At 33.4% G+C, this 25,542-nt stretch overlaps 2 protein-coding genes and 1 non-coding gene across 3 annotated transcripts; 2 read left to right on the plus strand and 1 right to left on the minus strand.

Moving 5' to 3' along the window:
* The first annotated feature begins 7,792 nt into the window (after nt 1-7,792).
* On the plus strand, nt 7,793-14,412 carry LOC130980749 (uncharacterized). Its single transcript, XM_057904398.1, has 7 exons — nt 7,793-7,906; nt 8,021-8,098; nt 8,447-8,451; nt 9,276-9,331; nt 9,637-9,732; nt 13,262-13,419; nt 13,513-14,412. The coding sequence occupies exons 1-7, from the start codon at nt 7,793-7,795 to the stop codon at nt 14,410-14,412; spliced, it is 1,407 nt and encodes a 468-aa protein (XP_057760381.1).
* Nucleotides 14,413-14,620: 208 nt separating this feature from the next.
* LOC130980750 (uncharacterized) lies at nt 14,621-15,982 on the plus strand. The gene is made up of 2 exons (XM_057904399.1): nt 14,621-14,921; nt 15,417-15,982. Exons 1-2 carry the CDS (start codon nt 14,621-14,623, stop codon nt 15,980-15,982), a joined length of 867 nt encoding a protein of 288 aa, XP_057760382.1.
* Nucleotides 15,983-23,161: 7,179 nt separating this feature from the next.
* On the minus strand, nt 23,162-23,265 carry LOC130983817 (small nucleolar RNA R71). The gene has a single exon (XR_009087791.1). It is a non-coding gene; the product is annotated as a small nucleolar RNA R71 (small nucleolar RNA).
* Between the last annotated feature and the right edge of the window lie 2,277 nt (nt 23,266-25,542).

Here is a 25,542-nt window from a genome sequence, read left to right on the forward strand (position 1 = left end):
CTTTATGGGATTTGACCCGACTCCTAGTGAGTTATTACTTGATGATATTTGGTGCGCTTGCCAAAGAACGGATTTATTTTATTTGGGGAGTGAATTTCGGTCATCAATAGCTTAACATAAATTGTTAAAATTTACATCGTTGACTCCCATGTCATCGATCTGTCGCCTAAACTACGCCGTAGACCTTCGTATATATCTATTTAGCTGGCGCCAATGACTCCACCTAAACAACAACAACAACAAAAACAACAACAACAACAACAACAACAACAACAACAACAATAATAATAATAATAATCAAGATGAGTATAATAATAACAACAACAACAACAACAAAATAATAATAATAACAATGATAAACAATACCGTCGTGCAAGTGGAACACCAATATTGACGATCTGATCACGGGGAATAGGCGCCAGGAACGACGTATGCTCCCACGCCCAAACAAAAAGTAGTATGAGTGGCCCATCCATCTCTTTACAATTGTATCGTGATGCACGACACAACGATCTGTATAGATGTGCCAAATTGACTGCTCCCTAACTGTATAATGGAATCCCCGGAAAATCTCGAAATAGAGGCAGAAACTTCGAGTTCAATGAAGTGGTAGACTTATCCACAAACACAACCGTTTCGAGCACGCAAAAAATGTGAGCCCGGACGTACCGCTCAATAGACTCCTGCATGTCACACAGTTTGGTTTTCTGTACCACCGGACCCGTGCAAGATTTACCATACCCAAGACATGATCGTGCGGACCAGGCTCCCGACCAAAATAAGCAATGCAGTTCTTTACCAAAAACTAGTGACTGCTGTCCATTCTACCCTTGACGGGCTCCCTATTAACCGGGAGCCCAAGAATATGTGTCACGTCTTCTAGCATCACTGTTACTTCGCCGACTGGAAGGTGAAACGTGTGGATTTCTGGCCTCTATCGTTCCACCAAGGCACTCAGGAGTGTAGAATGGCCTCTCATTTCACCTACTCGCAAAACGTGTTGAAACCTAGTAAATGCTAGTGACGCCGCAACTATCTCATTAAAAGTGTCTGGCAGATCTAGTTTTCTGGGTAACAAATTTCTGATAACCTGCAAAAAAAAGATAATTATTAATATTACTTCATAACTATTAACAACAATAATTATCACAATAATACTAATAATAATAATTTCTTAATAATATCAGTTACCAATATATTCAAAAAAATAATAATAACAACAAAATAATAATAATATAATAAAAATAATAATAGTTCATAACAATCAGTATGATAAAAAAAACTATTATTGTTATCATAGACATTATTATAAACATTTAACAATATACTAAATAATCATAACATTAACTACTCCCATCAACCGAAAACACTAATAATAATACGAGTACTACTACTACTACTACTACTACTACTACTACTACTAATAATAATAACAACAACAACAACAACAACAACAACAACAACAACAACGTTACTAATAATAATAAGGTGAATTATATGGTAAAGATGTAAGTTTACAGATCTTTCTTTTTACGGGATAAAAGAGAAATTGAAAAATCTAAGACTCATATTTTGAACATCAATAAAATAATAAAAAGTAACTATAAAAGGAATTTACACGTACTTGATAAACTTCTATTTTATGATTATTCTTGTGCTAAATTGAGTCGTTTCCATCAATCCTCCATACACTTATGCATGTAATTTGCATGTTTTACATTTACCTTTAATTCATTGAAAACTCACTTTATGATTGAAAACTCACTTCCTAAGCTTTTAATTCATCAATCTTTAATTCCCCTCTTTACCATTCGATGTCGTGATCTGTGCGTTAAGTGTTTTCAGGCTTTACAGGGCAGGAATGGCTTGGAGGATGAAAAGGAAGCTTACAAAAAATGGAAGGAACACAAGAAACCAAGGAGCTGACCAGTGAGGACCGACGCGCACGCACGCCTTACGCGTGCACGCAACATGGCGCACTCCATAGCGACACGAACACGCACGTGGCACGTACGCATGACACGCGCAGAAGGCCATCGACGCGAATGCGCACCTGGCGCGTACGCGTGACGTGCGTAATATTCTGCAACTGCAAAAATTGCTGGGGGCGATTTTGGGCTGAGTTTGGACCCAGATTTTGGCCCAGAAACACAGACTAGAGCTAGAGAATAGTAGAGACTCAACACACATTCACACATTCTCAGTTTTAGTTTTTAGTTTTTGAATCTTGGAAGAGAACACTATTTTCCTCCAGGGTTCTTCATAGTCATACCCTTCTTTTTAGTTCTATATTTTGGATTGGATAATTGAAGAGAGTTACTACCTCCGTAGAGTCTTTATCATTATAGTTTGTTTCCTACTTCCTTACTCTTTTAATTTACATTTGTCTCATTCACGAATTACATATGAATATTTCTGATTTTGGGATTTATTAATGCAAAGAACAATTTTCCATTTAATTTCATTATTTGTTTGCCTATTTTCAATCAATTTAATTATTATGTCTTCCTTCTACTCCCTTTACATATGTGCGAAAATGGCATCCATGTCAATGGAGTAGACTTCCAACTTGACTTTGGAGTTGATTAATAGGATACCCTTGAGTTGGAAGACTTAAGAGTCCAATTGTAATTGGAAGTTGTTGGCTGGCTCTCTAGTCACTGACGCTAATCCTTCCCAAGGGAAAGGATTAGGACTTGTGAATAGAAGTTAGCTCAATTACTTGACTTTCCTTTATTCGGTAAGGGTTAACTAAGTAAAAACAACAACCTATTACTAATTGATCTTGGAAAACCCAACAAGGATAGAACTTCCGATTAATCTACTCTGAGTCAAGACTTTTTATTTTAATTAAATAAATTCTCTCGTACATTTTCATCGCTCTAATTTCATTCTCCGACTCTAAAATTCTCAGAAACCCCCTAATCAATAAATAACACTCTCTTATCAACTCGTTGGGAGACGACCTGGGATTCTTACTCCCAGTATTTTATTCTAAAATTGTGACAAACCTTTTTAAATTGATACATGGAATTTTCATTGGTTAAGGGCTATACTCGTAACGTTAGTTCACTATAAATCCTTAATTGACAATTTTCTGCATGTCAGTACTCTCGCTCTATACAACTTCAAATTGTAGAGTAGAGTGCCCCTAATCATAATAATCTTTCTATACTAGTAAACATAGAAGAGCTAATGCACATGGCATTTTCTCAAAATTTATATTTTTCTAAAAAATAAAATACTTTTAAATCCTAATTCTTTGTTGGACAAAAGGGGGTAGGTATGTATCATTATTGCCACTTTCAAATTCCAATCCACCTTTCCCTTTCTTTCCCTTTTTTGGGCAAAACTAAGGCTAAAAATAAAAAACAAGAACGAATGAAGAATTAGATGCTTTTATTCCACTATTTGATTTGAGATAGGGATGTTAACGGGGCAGGGTGTGGACAGGGGATGCCTCCTTATTCCCCGTTCCGCCCCAAGATTTGCTCCCCATCCCCATCCCCGTTCCCCGCCATGGGAAATATTGCTCCCCATCCCCATTCCCTACAGGCCCCATTCTTCGTGGGGACCCGATTCCCCATCTATCTGATAGTTCTAACTAATTATTAATTTTCATATGAATAGAGCTGCAATAATCCATCTTATACAAAAACAGCAAGATTTTATACAAAAGTCTAAACGACAAGATGGTGATTGCTTTCGAAATGATGTAGTGGGGGGACGCAACAATGAGCCAGAGGACAGAGCAGTGGACAAAGTGGGAGACGCGGCAACAAAGAGAAAAATAGACACGATGACAGAGTTACGAAAAGGGACGCCGCAAATAGAGAGTACGATGCGATGAAGGTGATGGCACCGTGAAGTATGACGATGCAGTAAGAAGGGAGAGTGGCGACGGAATGGCTGCAGAGAGGTTGGATAGAGTATGGACAACGTTAGGGATCTTTGAATTGAAGAAGGGTTATGCAAATGAGGATTAGGAGTTTTGGGTTTCTATATATATCTATATGTGTGTGTGTGTGTGTGAAATGACTAATATATATATGTATATATATATATATATATGAGAAATAAACTATTAAGGACAATTCAGTAAATTCATTAATTTCGAGGATTAGCGGAGATGGGGCGGGGATCCCTACGCCTGCCTGGGGGAAATTTTGTTCCCTATCCCCATCCCCGCAAAAAAAATTCTCCAGAGTTAGATCCCCATTCAGGGCAGTCCCCGCAGGGATCCCCATGTCTCAAGGAGTTTTGCCATCCCTAATTTGAGAGCTACAACCCTATCTATTTCCTTCAAACTAATGCTTCACCTAATATGTAGGCGGTTCAGTAAGTTATAGAATTCAATGTATATTCTTAGTCAATGAGAACCCTTATTCAATGTGTTTGTTTTTGGGCCACTTTTTAAAATTTTTTGTGGGTATCCAACAATTGTTATAGGCCCGATAGAAGGTTCAAGATAACATCTAGCTGAAATTGATTATATATACACAAAACATGTTACTTAGGACAAATGGCGTGGCTGTTGGATATGGAGACTGATGGCAACAGAGTGACCGCCGTCATCTTCTTACTTTCATTGTGGTAACCGATTCAAAGTAAGATTATGTTTTTCTTACTATTTAATTATTTGTATCCATATTTTTGTGATGAACCATAATACATGTTTTGTTATGTCTGGAATTCAATTATTTCTTTATTTATATCTTCTTCTTACCATTAAATTGTCTGTATCCAGGTTTGTGTGAGCCATTGATAATACATATGTTGCTAAAATCTAAAATTAGATTATTTATATATAATTATACTGAACTTGTCCTATTTTAGGGTTTATTCCCATTTATTGAATTGGATTTTTATGAATAGTGATGTTTCTGAATGTGGAACTGATGTCATATAATATTACAATATATTCTTCTTTTAAATAAATCACGACATTCCCTTCATTGGTTATTTCCATCTTTGTGCTTTTCTTTCTTCCTATACAGTTAAACTAATACTAGGAGAATTGGAATCAAGGTGATGGTTAATTTAATGTTTGACAGAAGGGGTGGAGTGGTTGATGTTATCATCTCTAGTTTTGAGGAAGATTTCAATTGGTAAGCAATGCTAATTTCCCTCCACTAACACAAAGTTTTTGAATTCAAATGTTGAGTTGTTCTTTAGTTTTTGCCTATAAAGGATGGTTGCCTCTCTTCAATATCGTGCACATCATCTCTACCCCCATCTCTTCCCTGTTTTTCTACTCTCTTTTCTGCAATTTTTTCTTTGTTGAGTTTCTTTTGCCTTTCGTGGTGTAACATTGTGAGATTTGATTATTGGCAATGAATCCTCCTTTTGACCCTATCAGTAAGATCATTCCTCCATGTGAGGCATAGAGGATCAAATTCAGGGTACTAAGGGCTTGGACTATACCTAGCTTTGGTAATGCAGATATTCCAAATTCAATGAAAATTATTCTGGTTGATGAAAATGTGAGCGGTTGATCTTTCCTTTTTATTTGTTGTGTTCATATACTCGGCTTCTTATTAATTTTTCCAATGTTTTTTGTTGTGCTTTTGTTTTCATTCTTGATAAGTCGTATGTTTTTCTTCTTTTGCCTGTTCATAGTCTACCAAAATCCAGGTCACTATAAGAAAGCAACTAATGCACAAGTTTAAAGATCATCTTCTTGAAGGCAGTTGTTACAAGATGACTTATTTTGCTGTTATTTCAAACCAGGGCTCTTATAGAGCTACAAATCATGAGTCAAACTCATTTTTCTGTTTCATACAACAGTGACAACAATTCCTAATGATATAATACCCAAGTTTTATTTTTCTATATATCCCTTTGAAGACATATTGCAAATGAGTCAGGATCATGACTATTTAGTTGGTGAGTCTTGGCCTCGTGTCTTTCTGTTAATTTTTCAATTTCTTTTCTTCTGAAAATTCTTTCCTCCATCTTTCTTACTCCTATTAACATATCAATGTAGATGTAATTGGTCTTTTGATATTGGTTGGGAAAGATAAAAACTATGACAAGGATGGTAAAATTGTTAAGAAAGTTGTTGTTGAGCTTTCTTCACAAAAGCTTGTTGCTCTCATCCTTTATTTCTGTTTCTATATTCATTTGTATTGGATTCCATTCTTAAAGTAGCTTTTACTATGTTGTCCTTCTTTTTCCATGTGTTGAATGATGCTGCGATGCGCATTTTTGGAGAGTACAAGGACCAGTTAAATGATTTTCTTGCTTCTGGTTATATTAAGCAACCAGTTGTCATTGTTCAACTTGCTAAGATTAAACTTTTTTGAGGTATTGTAACTTAGTATTATCTTATTATGTGTAGGGTTATGTTTTCCTGATTTTTAAATCTATTGACGTCCTTTTTTAACCCATAGGTCAACCTGGTTTACAGAATATTATGAAAGCAACAAAAATTTACTTTAATCCTAATTTGTAAGAAGTTATTGATTTTCGAAAAAGGTTTGTGTTATCCTTTCCTAATATCTCTATGTTGCAGTCCTTTTTTTGTTTATTTTACTCTGTTGATGTGAAACTGAATGGTGTTTATTATATCTTAGCATGGTGGAACAAGGGATTAATGTCACTCAACCTTTATTCATCGCTAATGAAGGAAAAGCCATTTCATTGGAGGATGACTTCATGCGTTTAACTAGATGATCCACAATAGATTAATTACATGATAACAAAGAGGTTTATAAATTTGTATTTTTTTTTCATTCTACCCTGTTATATTTATACATAATTTGTATGTTTGAATATACCTGAAAGTGGTTTTGACTAATATTTTTTAAACCTTGATTAGATTATTTTTTCCTTCATGTGGTGTTTTGTTATGCATGGTATGCAGGATGTGAGTTTTGTAATTATGGGTACTATCACTGATATTGTGGAAGAGGGTTGTTGGTGGTATCCCACTTGTGTGTGTGGAAAGGCAGTTTATCCCAAGTCTAAGGTCTATTTTTATGATGTTTGCATGCATCATGTGACAAATGTGATTCCAAGGTTTCTATCTTCATGATTTGTAGCTTTTCAAATAGTGACTTATTGCTCTTTTTATTTACTTAAATTTTAACATGGTCTTTTATTATTTTTTATTTTATCGTGATGTTATAATATGTTCAAACTTAAGGTAGTAGTTTCTGATCATACTGGGCAATGGATATTCATTTTGTTTGATCGTGAAACAACTTATTTGCTTAAAAAAGCATGTGTTGACCTATTTAATGAAGTCCAAAAGGAGCCAACTATGCATATAGTTTTAATGTCCATATAAATTTTGAGCTATAAATACTTATCATTTTTTTATAATATTATTTATCATGATGTAGATGGTGACCTCTTTGATTTTATCCTTATTTATAGGTTCTGTGTGGAGATAGCTATCCTATTGTATTTAAAACTTTAGATCGTAAAAAAGTTTTACTAAAAATAAATACCAAGTCCTTTGGTATAGACAAATACTTTGAAACTTTTCATGTAAAAAGGATTTGTGATAAGTCAGCTATTATTTCTATGTTTGAGCTTGTTAAGAATGAAGTGACACTTATCAAGGTTGTTCTTTTTTATTATTCTTTGCTTTTTCTTTTTATTTTTTTACTGCATTGCTCTTTCTTGGGTGTTTTTTCTTTCGCTTTTATTAAAGGATGCATGTGTTCCTGGGATTGGTTTGGACATAGATGAACCCTCTTACACATAACCTACCACAACAGATGCTAAGCTTTTAGTCTTGGATAAGAATAAAAGTGTTCCTAGTCTTGATGACATTTCGATAGATATGGATGCTAATAGAAAATCTGTTATTCTTCAAGTTTCTGGCAATGATGATGAGAATCAGGTCTTTAGTGATAAAGTTGGCACATTGCTCAACTCTGGTGTTGAAGAAACTCAGGTCATAGTCTAAATTTTTTATTGAATCAGATCTTTTATTCAATTTATTATTGCACTCCATTTTCTCTTTTTATTCATTGGTTTTGTGTTGTTTTCTATTTTTGTATCTGTCTAGGACTTTCTGTCTCAAATTTTGGATAATTCGGACAACATTGATATTACTTCCATTTGCAATGATGGTGTGCATTCCAAAGTAAAGAGAACCTTGAACCATATTTTTAGGAAGCCTTGGAGGCAACTGTTGGTCCTTCATCAAAGATGATCAAGGTTGAAGATAATTAGGATGAATAGTTAGTTAGCCAAAGTTAGCAGCTCTATTAGGGTTATATGACTTGAATTCCGAATTAGATTTCATGTGTCTCATGCTTACTTATATTTGAAGTGTGTCCCTTTGTTTTTTTGAGATATGTCCAATCGTTAGGAAAGCCACAACTTATCCCTTCATGTTTTGGATTACGTTTATTTATATTTTACCTATAGATGCAGTTGATGTCATAGTTGGTTGGTCTGTTGTAAGTATTGTTATGCTTTTTTGAATTAGGGAGGGTTTGTGTTCATTTCAAATGTACTTTGCTAAAAATTGGACATATTGTCATGTATTTAGAAGGACATAGGTTATAGTCAAATTGTGGAATTAAAATGTCACTTTTGTGAATGTAAGCAAGCAAGTGTAGTGAATTTTATAATATTAATAGAAGGAACTAGCTTCATCAATCTTAATTCTTTTGTTTTCTTCATATGCTGTCTTTTATTCATTCGTGTTGTTCATGATTAGTTGTTATGTTCTATAATTGCCTTTGAACTTGTGTTTTAATTCAACATATCATATGGTTACAATAAATTCCAGTGTAATAGTCTCATTTGGTTGTATTGTAATTGATCGAATATTTTATTTTTATTGCAAGTTTGCTGATATATTTTTGTGTTTGTGCTTATATGTTTTTTTTGTTCTTATTGATTTATACCTCACCTTTTGCTCTGCGAAATAAAGAAATAATGATATGTTATGTATATAATTATATAGAGCAATATCCATTTGATGGTTAGTCATTAATCCTATTTGTGATTATTGAAAAATCCAAACATGTGTGTGTGATTCAATAGTCTTCTCGAATACGTATAAAGTAATGCGTTATTTTGTCTTTTTGTAGACTGCTATCTTTTATTTTCTTTTAAATCATGTCTTTCAATCCTACAGGTTCGAGATTGAAAAGAATTAACATTTTAAAAAGAAAAAAAGCATTGAAGTTTGGGAATATAAGAGGTGTGTATGTTGACCTTCTTCTTACTGGGTTAGAGACAGTTATTAATATAAATTGATTGGTTTTACTTTTGATTTCCTACTTCTTATTTCTTCTATCTATTGCTAGTTCGTTCTTAGTTGCTAAAAGGAAACTTGGGGATGAAGTGATTGGAATTAGTTATGGTAAGCACTGGTAAATATTTATACGTTCATTACATAAAATGTGTTACTTTTAATGGAATATATGTTGTTTGTAATACTCCTGTTTATTGGTTCACTTTATAGTTAATCCAATATTGATCAATTATTTAGTTGTAATAAGTATATTCAATATTATTTGTGGTATTATTATAAGAAAATTTTGTCCCAATTTATTCAAATTTTAAATACAATATAAGGATATTAATTTTCTTTAAAGTAAATGATAAATAATTCTTTGGTGTTGATTTGTGTGGTTTGATTTCATTTTTTTTTGTTCGAAATTGTAGAAGAATTTCTAGATATCTTAGATCTTTCTATCAATATTTCACCTGTTGATGATGTTGATGTTGATCATCCATTATTTGCACAAAATGAAATACAAGGTTAGCTTATTCAATTTTTTAATCTTTTAAGTTATGCTTAGGTTCTACCTTTTTTAAATTAATTTTTATTTCATATGTTAACATAAGTCTTCCTAACTTTCCTTCTATTTCTTTACTTTAACATCTTTTTTAAGAGTATCTAAAAAGAAGTCTTTTTATATGTTTCTTGTTAAAAAAAGTCTCCTTTAATATATTTTGTAGAAAAATATAAGAAAATTTTTAGAAAGTTATATGTTTTTAAAAATTTTAAAAATGTGATTTTTTAAAGTAGTTTTTTATTTGGTAATCATAGCAAGCAGCAAGTGTTTTAGAAAAAATATAAGTTGTTTAAGAAAAAATCTTCTTTAATATATTTTTAGAAAAATATGTTTTTTTTTAGAATTCTTTTACTAAACCAACTATTTTAAGAAAGAAATAGTTTTTCTTGCAACCAAACTTATAGTAACAACTTCTAACTATTCAATTATATTTCAAAAAATTACTAAATGTAAACTATTTTTTAAAAGTAGCTTTTCTTAGCATAAAGGGGAATCGTAACAAGCAACAAGTGTTTTAGTTTTACAATTTTAACCTTTTTAAAGTTTGAATTTTTTCTCAAATATACCAGTTTTACATCATAAGTTGTTTAAAAAAAATCTTTTTTAATATATCTTTTAGGAAACTATAAGAAGTTTTTAAGAGGATTTTTTTTTTCTAAAACTACCTTTTTAAGGATAAAAAAGTTTTTCTTAAAAACAGAGTTATAGTAACAACTTCTAACAATTTAATTATATTTTCAATATATTAAATGTAAATTTTTTTAAAAGCAATTTTTAAAGCATAAAGTGTAATCATAACAAGCAACAAATGTTTTAATCTATTATTTTAATTCATTTTTAAGTTTTTCTTCTTTTTTAAATTAAACCATTCTTCAATCATAAATCGTTTTAAAAAATTATTTTTCAATATATCTTTCAGGAAAACATAAGGAGTTTTTTTTTATAGAATTTCTTTTCGAAAATAACCTTTTTAAGAAATAAAAAGTTTTCTTAAAAACAAAGTTACATTAACAACTTCTAACTATTTATTATCTTTGTAAAAATTATTAAATTAATTATTTTTTGAAAGCAAATTTTTTTACCATAAAAGGTAATCATAACAAGCAGCAAATATTTTAGTCTCACATTTTTACCCTTTTTTACGTCTTTCTTTTTTCTTAAATAAATTAGTCTTACATCATATGTTGTTAAAAAAAATATTTTTTTAATATATCTTTTCTTAAAAAGTTTTTTAGAGAATTTCTTTTCTAAAACAACCTTTTTAAGAAAGAAAAGATTTTTCTTGCAAACAAAGTTATAGTAACAACTTTTAACTATTTAATTAAGTTTTATTTTCTCTCTTATGTTTTCTCTTAGTCCCACTTATGAAATAAATGGTGAGAATTTACACTTTACCCTCTAAAGTGAAATCCAAAATTTAGAGGATCTAAAATCTACATTTTTACCCTTTTTAATTTTTTTTTAAAAAAAGTCTTACATCTAAATTTTTTAAAAAAGAATTCTTCTTTAATATATCTTATAGGAAAATATATGAAGTTTTTTAGAAAGTTATGTATTTTTTAAAATCATTAAAGGTAATTTTTTTTCAAAAGTAATTTTTTTAGGTAACCATAACAAGCAGCAAGTGTTTCAGAATTTTAAATTTTTTTTTTTAAATAAACGAGTCTTATACCATAAGTTGTTTAAAACAAATTCTTCTCTAATGTATATTTTAGAAAAATATAAAAAGTTTTTTAGATAATTTCTTTTCTAAAACAGCTTTTTTAACAAAGAAATATATAGGTCTTCTTGCAAATAAAGTTATAGTAACAACTTCTAACTTTTAATTATATTTTTAAAAATTATTAAATGTAATTTATTTTAAAGTAGCTTTTTATAAGAATAAAGAGTAATCATAACAAGCAGCAAGTGTTTTAGCATGACATTCTTACTCTTTTTTAATTTTTTTTAAATAAACCAATCTTACATTAGAAATTGTTTCTTTAGATTGTCTTGATATTGGTGATTGTGATTGCACATGTTCTACGTGTGGAGCTTCTTTTTGGTATTTAGAATGACTAAGAAAGATTCAAGACGAGGGCAACCTATTTTTCCAGTTTGCTGTGCTAAAGGTAAAGTTCAATTACCATTTTTGGAGCGAGCACCTGATTTATTAGTTGAACTAATTAATGGTACTGAGCCAAAAGTCAACATTTTCAAAAGAATATTTGTTCATACAATAGTAGGTTCGCTTTCACGTCATTTGGGGGTAAAATTCTTAATTCTATTAATGATGGGAATGGTCTGCCGTAGTTTATTGTGACTGGACAAAATTATCATAGAATTGGTAGTTTGCTGCCTAATGCTGGCGAAAAGCCTAAGTTTGCACAAGTGTATGTTTATGACAATCGACAAAGTATTTTTAGGTATGTGTTAATTTTTATTTAAACTTTGTATTTTTAAAAAAAATTAAGATGTATGTGTGTTGTTATGATTCTTATATTTTTTATGCTAGTCATACATTTGATATAGATACAAAATTAATTGTTCGACTGCTGCATATGATTGATGAACATAATTTTATTGCAAAGTCATTTTGAAGAGTTCGAGAATTCCATGAGTATCATCCTTCAGAAGTTTACTCTCTTAGATTATTTTGTCAAAAGAGATTGATCGGAGAGTCTATAATTTTCCATCATGTGATGAAATAGCTGCTTTAATTGTTGGTGATTTGATAGTTCTGATCAAGGAAGGGATATAATCCTTCGATCTATAAATGGTCAATTGAGACGAATTTATGAAACTCATCCTTTATATTGGCCGTTGCAATATCCTTTACTTTTTCCTTATGGTGAAAATGGTTTTGAATAGAACATAACTTATAAAGGTGTTCAGAATATTAATATTCGTGGGAGAAGGATAAATGTTTCATTGTGTGAGTTCATATGTTTTTGTTTTAAAATGAGAGGGATAGAAGAAAGTATTATTCACAAATCTAGAAGGTTGTTCCAACAATTTATTGTTGATAGTTTTTCTATGGTTGAGTCACAAAGGCTTTATGAGATACGGCAAAAACAAAATACTATTCGCGGAGAATTTTTAAACGGAATTAAAGAAGCTATACAACGTGGTGATATTAAAGCTTCATCAATAGGTACAAGAGTTATTCTACCTTCTTCTTTCACTGGTGGCAAAAGATATATGTTTAGCAATTGTCAAGATACAATGGCTATTTGTAAGCATTTTGGTTATCCGGATTTATTTACGATAATGACTTGCAATCCAAATTGGCATGAATTTCAAAGATATACAAGTATTTATTGTATTCCTATTGCTAATCGGATATTTTGTGTTGAGTTTTCCATGCAAAACTGAAGTGTTTACTCACTGATTTAAAAGATGGTGTTTTCTTTGGGCCACTTAATGCAGATGCATAAATGTTACTTACATTATTTTTAAAAAGTTTAGTTGTGAATTTCGTTTACAAATTTTGCTTTATCATTTTAATTTAGGTATGTATACGATTAAATTCCAAAAGAGGGGACTACCACATGCATATATTGTACTTTGGCTTGATCGAAGGCCAAAATTACAATCAACTGAGATAATAGATGAACTTATATGTGTTGAGCTTCCTAATTCTACAAGATATCAAAAGCTTTATGTTGTGGTAACAAAATTTATGATTCATGGTCCTTGTGGTCAATTTAGGTTTAATTCTCCGTGTATGCGTGATGGTAGGTGTTCTAAATTTTATCAACAGAGGTTTACTGAGCAAACTTCTTTTGATGAAGAAGATTATCCTATTTACAGAAGTCGTGATCTTGGTGTTACATATGAAGCTTATGGTGTTCAGATTGATAATAGATTTGTTGTCCCTTATAATCCTTTCCTTTTAATGAAGTATCGTGCTCACATCAATTTAGACTTTTGCAATAAGTCAAATGTAATTAAATATTTATTCAAATATGTCAACAAAGGTCTTGATCATGTTACAGCCATAGTTAGCAATGTTCATGTTGGGAACCAAAATACTCGTGCTCTTGATGACATTAAAGAGTATTTTGATTGTCGATATCTATCTCCGTGTGAGTTTGTGTGGAGAATTTTTTCTTATGATATTTATCATAGATGGCCATCTATTCAAAGGTTAACTTTTCATTTGCCAAACCAACAACATATTATATTTGATGATCGTGACATTATAAGTTCTATTCTTGTGAGGAAAAAGAATTTGGTTACCATGTTTATAGCTTGGATGTTAGCAAATATGGTTTATCCTGAAGGGAAATGTTTGACATATGTTGAGTTCCCACGACATTTTGTTTATGTTGTTCACAATAGGGAATGGAAACCAAGACAAAGAGGATTTTCAATCAGTAGATTGAGTTTTGTTCCCCCAACTGCTGGTGAATTGTTTTATATGCGTTTGTTATTAAATGTACAAAGAGGGTGTACTAGCTTTAAGAGCATTAGAATAGTTAATGGGACTACTTATGATACATTTCAAGAAGCATGTTTTGCATTAGGATTTTTGACTGATGATAATGAGTTTGTTGAAGCTATTAAAGAAGCTGCTCTATTAGGAACAGGCTTGCAACTGAAACAATTATTTGTAACATTATTATTATCAGCTTCAATCAGTAGACCTTTGTCCATTTGAAATCAAACTTGAGTGTATTTATCTGATGACATTCTTTATCATAAAAGAATTCAGCTACAATGTCCATGTATTTTTTAAAAGAAACAAATTTACTTTATTTGTTTCAATGATTTTCATACATGTTAAACAACATAATTTCTCATTGGAATTATTTCTTTATTTTTGTAACTTTTAGTTTTTTTTTTTATTTTTTCTAATAGTGTTAACAATGACACCTGAGGAGTTACAAACATTTTGTTTGATTGAGATCGAGAAACTCTTGCAAAATAATGGCAAATCTTTGAAAGATTATGCTGGGATGCCGCTACCTAATGTGCATTTGATTTCTGCTTTCTCTAATACTATGGTTGTGCGTGAAATGCAATATGATATATCAGAGATGTTGGCTCAGCATGATGATTATTTTGCTCAACTTACAGCTGAACAAGAGATTATATACCATGCCATTATTTGTCGTGTTCGCAACAAAGAACATGGTTTCTTCTTTGCATATGGTTTTGGTGGAACAGGTAAAACTTTTCTCTATGAAACATTATCAACTAAGTTGTGATCTGAGGAAAAATTGTTATCAATGTTTTTTCAAGTGGTATTGCTTCTTTGTTGCTACCGGGTGGAAAAATTGCACATTCAATGTTTAATGTCCCTATTGAATTGAATGAAGAATCTGTTTGTAGAATTAGAGTTAATTTGCAAAAGGAAGATTTAATTTGCCAAGCAGATCTAATAATTTAGGATGAAGCTCCAATGACAAAGAAGTTAGCTTTTGAGGCTGTTGATAGAACATTTTGAGATATGCTGAAAGTTACTTCTATTTCTAATCAAAACTTGCCTTTTGGAGGTAAAGTTATTATTTTAGGAGCTGATTTCAGACAAGTTTTACTCGTTATACCAAAAGCTTCTCATGCCTGTTATGGCTTCAATTAATTCTTCATATTTATGGAAGCATTGTGAAGTTTTTAATTTGACTATGAATATGTGTTTAAAAAGCACAATTCAAAATTCAGGCATGAATGAATTAAGATTATTCTCATACTGGATTCTTCAAGTTGGAGAAGGTAAATGTGGTACAAGGATTGAGGATAGAGTCTTTGTTAAAATTGCTTCAGAGTTGTTAATTCCTATCACTAATGATCCAATTATTGATATTATTATAGTCATATATCCTAATCTTTCTGAAAATTTGAATAATTCAACATATTTTCAAGATAGTGCTATTCTTGCTGCAACTATTGAAATTATTGAGGAGATCAATGATCATATCGTAAATTTACTACCAGGTGAGATGAAAGAGTATTTGAGCTCAAATTGTATATGTGGTACCGATGCTAATGTTGATATTGATCTTAATTGGATTAATGTTGAGTTTCTAAATCAAATAAAATGTTCAAGATTGCCAAATCATTCTCTAAAGTTGAAAGTAGGTGCTCTTGTTATTTTATTGAGAAATATTGATCCAGCAGGTGGTTTATGTAATGGAACTCGACTTATTTTGCATAGTCTAGGAAGAAATGTAATTATTGCAGATATTGTTTCTGGAAGTAACGTCGGTGATAGAGTTTTCATTTCTTGAATGAATTTGATTCCAAGTGATACTGGGTTACCTTTTAAGTTTCAACGTCGACAGTTTCCGTTATTGCTTTGCTTTGCTATGACAATTAACAAAAGTTAAGGACAAACTTTATCAACCGTTGGGTTATTATTACATCATCCTGTGTTTTCTCATGGTCAATTGTATGTTGCTATATTACGTGTTAAGTAAAAAAGGTGATTGAAGATACTCATATGTAATGAAAATAGACCTGAAGACGACTTGACTCAAAATATAGTATTTACAGAAGTTTTCAAAAAAAATTTTGGTATGTTTATTTATTTGTTATAGATTGTAATGTATGAATACTTATTAAATTTTATAATTCTTAAATTATATATTTCCTACACTTTGTTTTGTTTTAATATAAGAAATGAGTGTCCAAAATATTAAGTTTTATTATTGGACTCTGTAAAACTCACAAAATTAGTAAATAATTAACTAATAAATTAATTATTAATAAGAAAAATTAGAAAATAAAATTTTATAGTTTAATGAGATAGAGCTAATTAAAATAAAAATTTGACACTAATTTTAAAGAATTTGGGCCGAGATTGGGCCGAACGAGTCGAGCCAGGCAAACTGGCCTCGTATTGGGCCCAAGGCCCAACCCAATAACAAAGAGCTTCAGCTTTTCTTCCTCACCTAGCCAAAGAAGCACGCTGAAAACTCAGCAAGAAGGGGGGAAGAGCTCTCTCAAAAACACAAACCCTCACATGATCTTCAAATCTGAATAACTTTTGATCCGGAACTTTGATTGCTGCATCGTTTGTGGCCATAGAACCGGAGTGTCGAGCTCTAGTATGGAATTCTCTTTTTAGTTTCAGTTTTCTCCTCCCTAAATTTCAAAATTTGATGAACAACGATATTGAAAATTATTTAATTTCGGTGGTTAGGTTCGAATTAGCTCGCAGATTTTGTTGGGTTCAGCTCACTTGATCTATGGGCATGGTAAGAACCCTAACCCTCTTGAGGATTTTCAAATTTTGAGTTTAGGGATTAATTATAGTGATATATGTGGAGTAGATTGAATATTGTTGGTGCAAAATCAAATTAGAGATCAAACTTGTGAAATTAGAACTCTTTTGAAGAGAATGGAAGCTTGAGATCAATTTTGAAAGCTAAGATTTGTTGGTGAGGGGCTGTAATTGATAGCTTGTGGTACGGGGAACGCTTGAGGTGTTCTGGGTTTATCAGAAAATCGGCCAAGGTATGGTTTTGGTTTTTTGTAACTAAAATATAATGTGTCGTGAAAACTTAGACTAGTTTACTCTAGGATAAGGTTGAATTAATTGTGATGTTGATGATTGAAATTGATGGTGGTAGGTAATGCAAGTTTATGGTGTTTGATTACATACATAAATATGTGTATAGAAGTTGATGATTATGTATGATTGATGATAATTGTGTCGAGTGATGAAGTTGATGAGACTATGAGATATTCGACGATGATATGAATTTATGATGATAATATTTGATATGAATAATGATTAGTTGTAGTGGGTTGAGAATGCTTATGTTTTGATGATGAGTTATGTTGTATGATTGTGGGTGTTAAGCTTGTTGAAGTTAAATTTGATGAATTTTTAGATAAGGATGTCATAATATGAATGTGGGATGATGAGGTATAATTTGGTATGTCTTGATGTAGTTTGTAAACTTGGAATGTTAAAAATGAGTTATGATTTTTGGTAAAATAGAGGTTTGATGATTTTCTTAAAAATCTTATTTTTTGCCGAACTTTGGCGAGCCATAACTCGGCTACCAAACCCCTAAATTTCAAACTTGTCTCACATGAAAATTGGGTCTACGAAGTTTACACCATTTGAAGAACGGATGAAAAATATTTTAAATGAGAAAGTTATGGGCGTCGGAAGTTTAGTGTGCAAAACTGAAATTCTGCAGCACTTAGTATTTTTACACACTTTACAGAACTTGCGTACGCGACCACCTACACGCGACGCGACTAACCCTTTCGGGTTACGGGCGTCCCCACACAATTATTCACATATAAAGCCCATGGCTTAACATTTTCACATCGGCACCATAACTATTTACTTTCCGTCAACCTCTCGTGACCTTTTAATCATTTCATAAATCACACATGTTGTGTTCTCTTTTCTCCTTCTTTCTTCTTCTTAACAAATCGAACTCACATCATAACTTAAAACAAAATCTTTCCTCAAAAGGTTGAATTTAAAATATTATACTTTTCTTAATAAATTGAATTGAAAACAAGACTCTTTCCATAATAAATCGAAATCAAATAATATTCTTAAATCAGATTTGCTTTTAAATAACACTTTAAACAAAGTCTTAGAGTTTTATAAAAATTTCGGTAGCATTTCCTCTAAAACTTAGACTTTGCCACCCTTCCAGGGTCCCAACCAAACAATCTCTCAACCATTCTGAATATCAAATCCTTTTCAATAATCAAACCATTTTCAAATATCAAATAATTTTCAATAATCAAATCGTTTCTTTTGAAACCAAGCCACATTCTATTTCAATAAAATTCAGCTCCCTTTGCTTCATAGATTCTATTTTCTTTGATTTTAATTTGAACTTATTTTATTATAACAATTTTCTAGGACGAAAATTTTTATAAGGTGGGTAGAATGTAAGAACCCAAGTTTTCGGAAAATTAAGTGATGAGTAATTTACGATTTATTATAATTGTTGAAAATTTTATTTTAAAAAAATTATTTTACTAAGGATAATCAAATAGAGTTTCATGATAATTGAAGTTTAAATTACTTAGAATTTAATTATAATCTTTGTTATAATTGAATATTTCACATAATTTCACTAATTGAAAAATAAGAAAAAATTGTATAATTTAATTTAAATAATTTTTATTATGAATAATTTATGATATAATTCAAGTTTCTTATTTTTAGAAAATAATTTGTTAAGAATGATTAAATTGATTTTATAAATACTTTAAGTTTAAGTTAATTAATATTTGTGTACAAGTTTTATTATAATTATTTGTTTCAACGGGATACATGTATCGATAATGGACTGGCCCCCCAAGTTTTGCTTCCTTAACAAGATGGACTGTTAGATGCACTATAACGGTGAAGAATGATGGAGGAAATAACATTTCTAAATGGCAAAGAGTAATCACAATGTGATTTGGAGCTTATCAAGTTCTGTACGACTTAGACTCTTACGAGAGAGAATTCTAAAAAATGAGCAGAACTCTATCAAAACTGAGGTAACTTGGTTTGGTAGCACATTACGCATTGCTAGTGAAAGCAACTGCTCAATCAAAATATGACAGTCATGACTTTTAAGTCCACCGATTTTTTGTTGTGTGATGAGCGGATAATTTGTACGCTTTTTGGCATTGTTTTTAGTATGTTTTTAGTATGATCTAGTTAGTTTTTAGTATATTTTTATTAGTTTTTAGTTAAAATTCACTTTTATGGACTTTACTATGAGTTTGTGTGTTTTTCTGTGATTTCAGGTATTTTCTGGCTGAAATTGAGGGATCTGAGCAAAAATCTGATCCAGAGACTCAAAAAGGACTGCAGATGCTGTTGGATTCTGACCTTCCTGCACTCGAAGTGGATTTTCTGGAGTTACAGAAGCCCAATTGGCGCGCTCTCAATGGCGTTGGAAAGTAGACATCCTGGGCTTTCCAGCAATATATGATAGTCCATACTTTGCCCAAGATTTGATGGCCCAAACCGGCGTTCAAAGTCACCTCAAGAAATCCCAGCGTTAAACGCTGGAACTGGCACCCAAATGGGAGTTAAACGCCCAAACTGGCATAAAAGCTGGCGTTTAACTCCAAGAAGAGTCTCTACACGAAAATGCTTCATTGCTCAGCCCAAGCACACACCAAGTGGGCCCGGAAGTGGATTTTTATGTCATTTACTCATCTCTGTACACCCTAGGCTACTAGTTTTCTATAAGTAGGACCTTTTACTATTGTATTGATATATCTTGGTAGCTATCTTCATTTTATGCTATCTTAGATCATTGGGAGGCTGGCCATTCGGCCATGCCTAGACCTTATGCTTATGTATTTTCAACGGTGGAGTTTCTACACACCATAGATTAAGGTATGGAGCTCTGCTGTACCTCGAGTATTAATGCAATTACTATTGTTCTTCTATTCAATTCCGCTTGTTCTTTGTCCAAGATATCACTTGTTCTTCAACTTGATGAATGTGATGATCCGTGACACTCATCATCATTCTCACTCATGAACAAGGTGACTGACAACCATTCTTGTTCTACAAGCAATCAAAGCTCTAGTGAATATCTCTTGGATTCCTGATAACACGATGCATGGTTGATCGCCTGACAACCGAGTGCTCGCCTGACAAACGAGCCAGCCATTCCGTGAGATCAGAGTCTTCGTGGTATAGACGAGAACTGATGGCGGCATTCAAGAGAATCCGGAAGGTCTAACCTTGTCTGTGGTATTCTGAGTAGGATTCAATGATTGAATGATTGTGACGTGCTTCAAACTCCTGAGGGCGGGGCGTTAGTGACAGATGCAAAAGAATCACTGGATTCTATTCCGGCCTGATTGAGAACCGACAGATGGATAGCCGTACCGTGACAGGGTGCGTTGAACATTTCCAATGAGAGGATGGGAGGTAGCCACTGACAACGGTGAAACCCTTGCAAAAGCTTGCCATGGAAAGGAGTAAGAAGGATTGGATGAAGACAGTAGGAAAGCAGAGAGACGGAAGGGAAGGCATCTTCATGCGCTTATCTGAAGTTCCTACCAATGGATTACATAAGTATCTCTATCTTTATCTTTTATGTTATTTTCGTTCATCACCATATACATTTGAGTTTGCCTGACTGAGATTTACAAGGTGACCATAGCTTGCTTCATAGCAACAATCTCCGTGGGATCGACCCTTACTCACGTAAGGTATTACTTGGACGACCCAGTGCACTTGCTGGTTAGTTGTGCGAAGTTGTAGTGATCACAATTTCGTGCACCAAGTTTTTGGCGCCGTTGCCGGGGATTGTTTGTGTATGGACAACTGAAGGTTCATCTTGTTGCTTAGATTAGGTATTTTTTTCGAAATTCTTGAAGATGAATTCTAGAGTTTCATGATGATTTGTTGAAATCTGGCTGGCTGAGAAGCCATGTCTAATTTCATTGGACCGAGGCTTCAACTTATCATCACAAGAGCTTGTTGATCTTTATCAATCTTGCTTTTGGAGCAGTGATCTGCTAAGGCTTGGCTGGCCTTTGGCCATGTCTAGTGTTTTGGACCGAAGCTTTCTTCGAAAGCTTGGCTGGCTGTGAAGCCATGTCTAATTCCTGGACCGGAGTCTTAGACTAGCATTGCACTGATTCCTGGAATTCTCATTAAGAATTTTGATATCTTTTTCCACTTAATTTTCGAAAAACACAAAAAAAAAATTTACAAAATCATAAAACCAAAAATATTTGATGTTTCTTGCTTAAGTCTAGTGTCTCATCTTAAGTTTGGTGTCAATTGCATGCATTCATTCATGTGTCTTAAGGATCTTCAAGTAATTCTTGATGATTTCTTACTCTGATCTTTGAATTCTTTTGGCTTGAGTGTTTATGTGTCTCATATAGTGTTAGTAGTATACAAACTGCTAAGTTTGGTGTCTTGCATGCATTGTTATTTGATTCTTGTTGCATTTTGATTATTAAAAAAAATCCAAAAATATTTTTAATTTGTGTCTTTTCAAGTCAATAATACAAAGAATTGAAGATTCAGAACATGCTGCAGAGGAATTATACAGAAAAAGCTGAGCATTCAAAAATGCCCAGTGAAGAAGACAGACTGGCGTTTAAACGCCAGCCAGGGTACCTGGTTGGGCGTTTAACGCCCAAAGAGGTAGCATTTTGGGCGTTAAACGCCAGAATGTATACCATTCTGGGCGTTTAACGCCAGGATGGTGCTAAGGGGAAGATTTTGTTTTCAAATCAATTTTTTTTTCAAGTTTTCAAAGTTTTTCAAAATCAAATCTTTTTCAAATCATATCTTTTCAATCAAATGTTTTCAAAATCAATTTCTTTCCTTTTTCAAAAATACTTACTAACAATTAATGATTTGATTGAACATCTCAAATTTGTTGCCTTTTCTGTTGAGAAAGGTTTAATGTTTGAATCATATCTTTTCTTGTTAGGCAAGTTACTAATTTTCAAAATCAAATCTTTTAAAATTGTTTTCAAAACATATCTTTTTAAAATTGTTTTCAAATCATATCTTCTCAATCACATTTTTTAAAACCAATCATATCTTCTCAACCACATCTTTTTCAAAATAGTTTTTAATCAAATCTTTTTAATTTCTAATTTCAAAATCTTTTTTCAAAAATCACTTGATTTCTTTTCCACTTTCAATTTTCGAAAATTATCAATCAATTTTTCAAAATGTTTTTAAAATCTTTTTAATTGAATTTTCGAAAATTCTCTTCCCTCCTTCCCACATCCTTCTATTTATGGAGTACTACTCCTTCTTAATGCACAATTCGAACTCTATCTAATCAAGTTCGAATTCTTCTACCTTCTTTTCTTCTATTTTTCTTTTCCTCTGACACCTCAAGGAATCTCTATACTGTGACATAGAGGATTCCACATTTTCTTTTTCTCTTCTCTTTCATATGAGCAGGAGCAGAGACAAAGGCATTCTCGTTGAAGCTGACCCTGAACCTGAAAGGACCTTGAAGAGAAAGCTAAGAGAAGCTAAGGCACAACTCTCTTTAGGGGACCTGATCGAATTCTTCAAAGAAGAAGAACACATGGCAGCCGAAAACAACAACAATGCAAACAATGCAAGGAAGGTGCTGGGTGACTTTACTGCACCTACTCCCGACTTCTATGGGAGAAGCATCTCTATCCCTGCCATTGGAGCAAACAACTTTGAGCTTAAGCCTCAATTAGTTTCTCTAATGCAACAAAATTGCAAATTCCATGGACTTCCAATGGAAGATCCTCATCAGTTTTTAGCTGAGTTCTTGCAAATCTGTGACACAGTCAAGACTAATGGGGTTGACCCTGAGGTCTACAGACTGATGCTATTCCCTTTTGCTATAAGAGACAGAGCTAGAATATGGTTGGACTCACAACCTAAAGATAGCCTGGACTCTTGGGAAAAGCTAGTCAATGCCTTCTTGGGAAAGTTCTTTCCACCTCAAAAATGGAGTAAGCTTAGAGTGGAAGTCCAGACCTTCAGACAGAAGGATGGAGAATCCCTCTATGAAGCTTGGGAAAGATACAAACAATTGATCAGAAAATGTCCATCTGACATGCTTTCTGAATGGAGCATCATAGGTATTTTCTATGATGGTCTCTCTGAACTATCCAAGATGTCTTTGGATAGCTCTGCTGGAGGATCTCTTCATCTGAAGAAGACGCCTACAGAGGCTCAAGAACTAATTGAGATGGTTGCAAATAACCAATTCATGTACACTTCTGAAAGGAATCCTGTGAACAATGGGACAAGTCAGAAGAAAGGAGTTCTTGAGATTGATACTCTGAATTCCATATTGGCTCAGAACAAAATATTGACTCAACAAGTCAATTTGATTTCTCAAAGTCTGTCTGGAATGCAAAATACACCTGGCAGTGCTAAGGAAGCTTCATCTGAGGAAGAAGCTTATGATCCTGAGAACCCTTCAATGGAAGAGGTGAATTACCTAGGAGAACCCTATGGAAACACCTACAATTCTTCATGGAGAAATCACCCAAATTTCTCATGGAAGAATCAAGAGAGACCTCAACAAGGTTTCAATAACAATAATGGTGGAAGAAACAGGTTTAGCAATGGCAAGCCTTTTCCATCATCTTCTCAGCAACAGACAGAGAGTTCTAAGCAGAATACTTCTGACTTAGCAACAATGGTCTTTGATCTAATAAAGACCACTCAAAGTTTCATGACTGAAACAAGGTCCTCCATTAGGAATTTGGAAGGACAAGTGGGTCAGCTGAGCAAGAAAATTACTGAACTCCCTCCTAACACTCTCCCAAGTAATACAGAAGAAAATCCAAAAGGAGAGTGCAAAGCCATAAACATGGCCGAATATGGAGAGGAAAGAGAGGAGGAGAACGCCACTGAGGAAGACCTCAATGGGCGTGCACCAATCTCCTCTGAGTTCCTCAATGAGGAACCATGGGAATCTGAGGCTCAAAATGAGACCATAGAGATTCCATTGGACTTACTTCTGCCTTTCATGAGCTCTGATGAGTATTCTTCCTCTGAAGAGGATGAGTATGTCACTGAAGAGCAAGTTGCTAAATACCTTGGAGCAATCATGAAGCTAAATGACAAGTTATTTGGAAATGAGACTTGGGAGGATGAACCCCCTTTGCTCACCAAAAAACTGGATGACTTGTCTAGGCAGAAACTGCCTCAAAAGAGGCAGGATCCTGGAAAGTTTTCCATACCTTGTACCATAGGCACCATAACCTTCAAGAAGGCCTTGTGTGACTTAGGGTCAAGTGTAAACCTCATGCCCCTCTCTGTAATAGAGAAGCTAGGGATCTTTGAGGTACAAGCTGCAAGTATCTCACTAGAGATGGCAGACAACTCAAGAAAACAAGCTCATGGACTTGTAGAGAATGTTTTGGTAAAAGTTAAAGACCATTACATCCCTGCTGATTTCATAGTCCTAGAGACTGGGAGGTGCATGGATGAATCCATCATCCTTGGCAGACCCTTCCTAGCCACAGCAAAGGCTGTGATTGATGTTGATAGAGGTGAACTGATCATTCAAGTGAATGAAGAATCCTTTGTGTTTAAGGCTCAAGGATATCCCTCTGTCATCATGGAGAAGAAGCTTGAAGAGCTTCCCTCAAATCAGAGACAAATAGAGCCCCCACAGTCAAACTCTAAGTTTGGTGTTGGGAGGCCACAACCAAACTCTAAGTTTGGTGTTGAACCCCCACATTCAAACTCTAAGTTTGGTGTTGGGAGGTTTCAACATTGCTCTGAGTATCTGTGAGGCTCCATGAGAGCCATCTGTCAAGCTAATGACATTAAAGAAGCGCTTGTTGGGAGGCAACCCAATGTTTTATAATTAACCATTTCCTTTTGTTATTTTATCTTTTTTGTAGGTTGATGATCATAAGAAGTCACAAAATCAATGAAAAAAGCAAAAACAAAATGAAAAATAGGAAGAAAATCAGCACACCCTGGAGGAAGATGTTGCTGGCGTTCAAACGCTAGTAAGCCTAGCAGTTGGGCGTTTAACGCCCAGTCTGGCACCATTCTGGGCGTTTAACGCCAGAAAGGGGCACCAGACTGGCGTTAAACGCCAGGAAAGGGCAAGAACCTGGCGTTAAACGCCAGGAATGGGCACCAGCCCGGCGTTTAACGCCAGAAATAGCTCAAAACGTGATTTTGAGCAACATTTGGTGCAGGGATGACTTTTCCTTGACACCACAGGATCTGTGGACCCCACAGGACCCTCACCAACCCCACCACCACCCTCTCTCTTCTTCCCCCATTCACCAATCACCTCAATACCTCTTCCCCAAAAACCCTTCACCTATCAAATCCCATCTTTCTCTTCACCACTCACATCCA

Source organism: Arachis stenosperma, chromosome 5 (genome assembly GCF_014773155.1).
Source record: "Arachis stenosperma cultivar V10309 chromosome 5, arast.V10309.gnm1.PFL2, whole genome shotgun sequence".
Classification (NCBI taxonomy): domain Eukaryota; kingdom Viridiplantae; phylum Streptophyta; class Magnoliopsida; order Fabales; family Fabaceae; genus Arachis; species Arachis stenosperma.

Bases quoted from the DNA above. Each gene is read 5' to 3' on its own strand.
- LOC130980749 (XM_057904398.1), top strand. From the start codon at position 7,793: ATGGATGCTAATAGAAAATCTGTTATTCTTCAAGTTTCTGGCAATGAT. The intron at 9,332-9,636 runs GTAAGCACTGGT...TCGAAATTGTAG, and splicing joins AGTGATTGGAATTAGTTATG to AAGAATTTCTAGATATCTTA. The intron at 9,733-13,261 runs GTTAGCTTATTC...ATTTTAATTTAG, and splicing joins TGCACAAAATGAAATACAAG to GTATGTATACGATTAAATTC.
- LOC130980750 (XM_057904399.1), top strand. From the start codon at position 14,621: ATGACACCTGAGGAGTTACAAACATTTTGTTTGATTGAGATCGAGAAA. The intron at 14,922-15,416 runs GTAAAACTTTTC...TTCAAAATTCAG, and splicing joins ATATGGTTTTGGTGGAACAG to GCATGAATGAATTAAGATTA.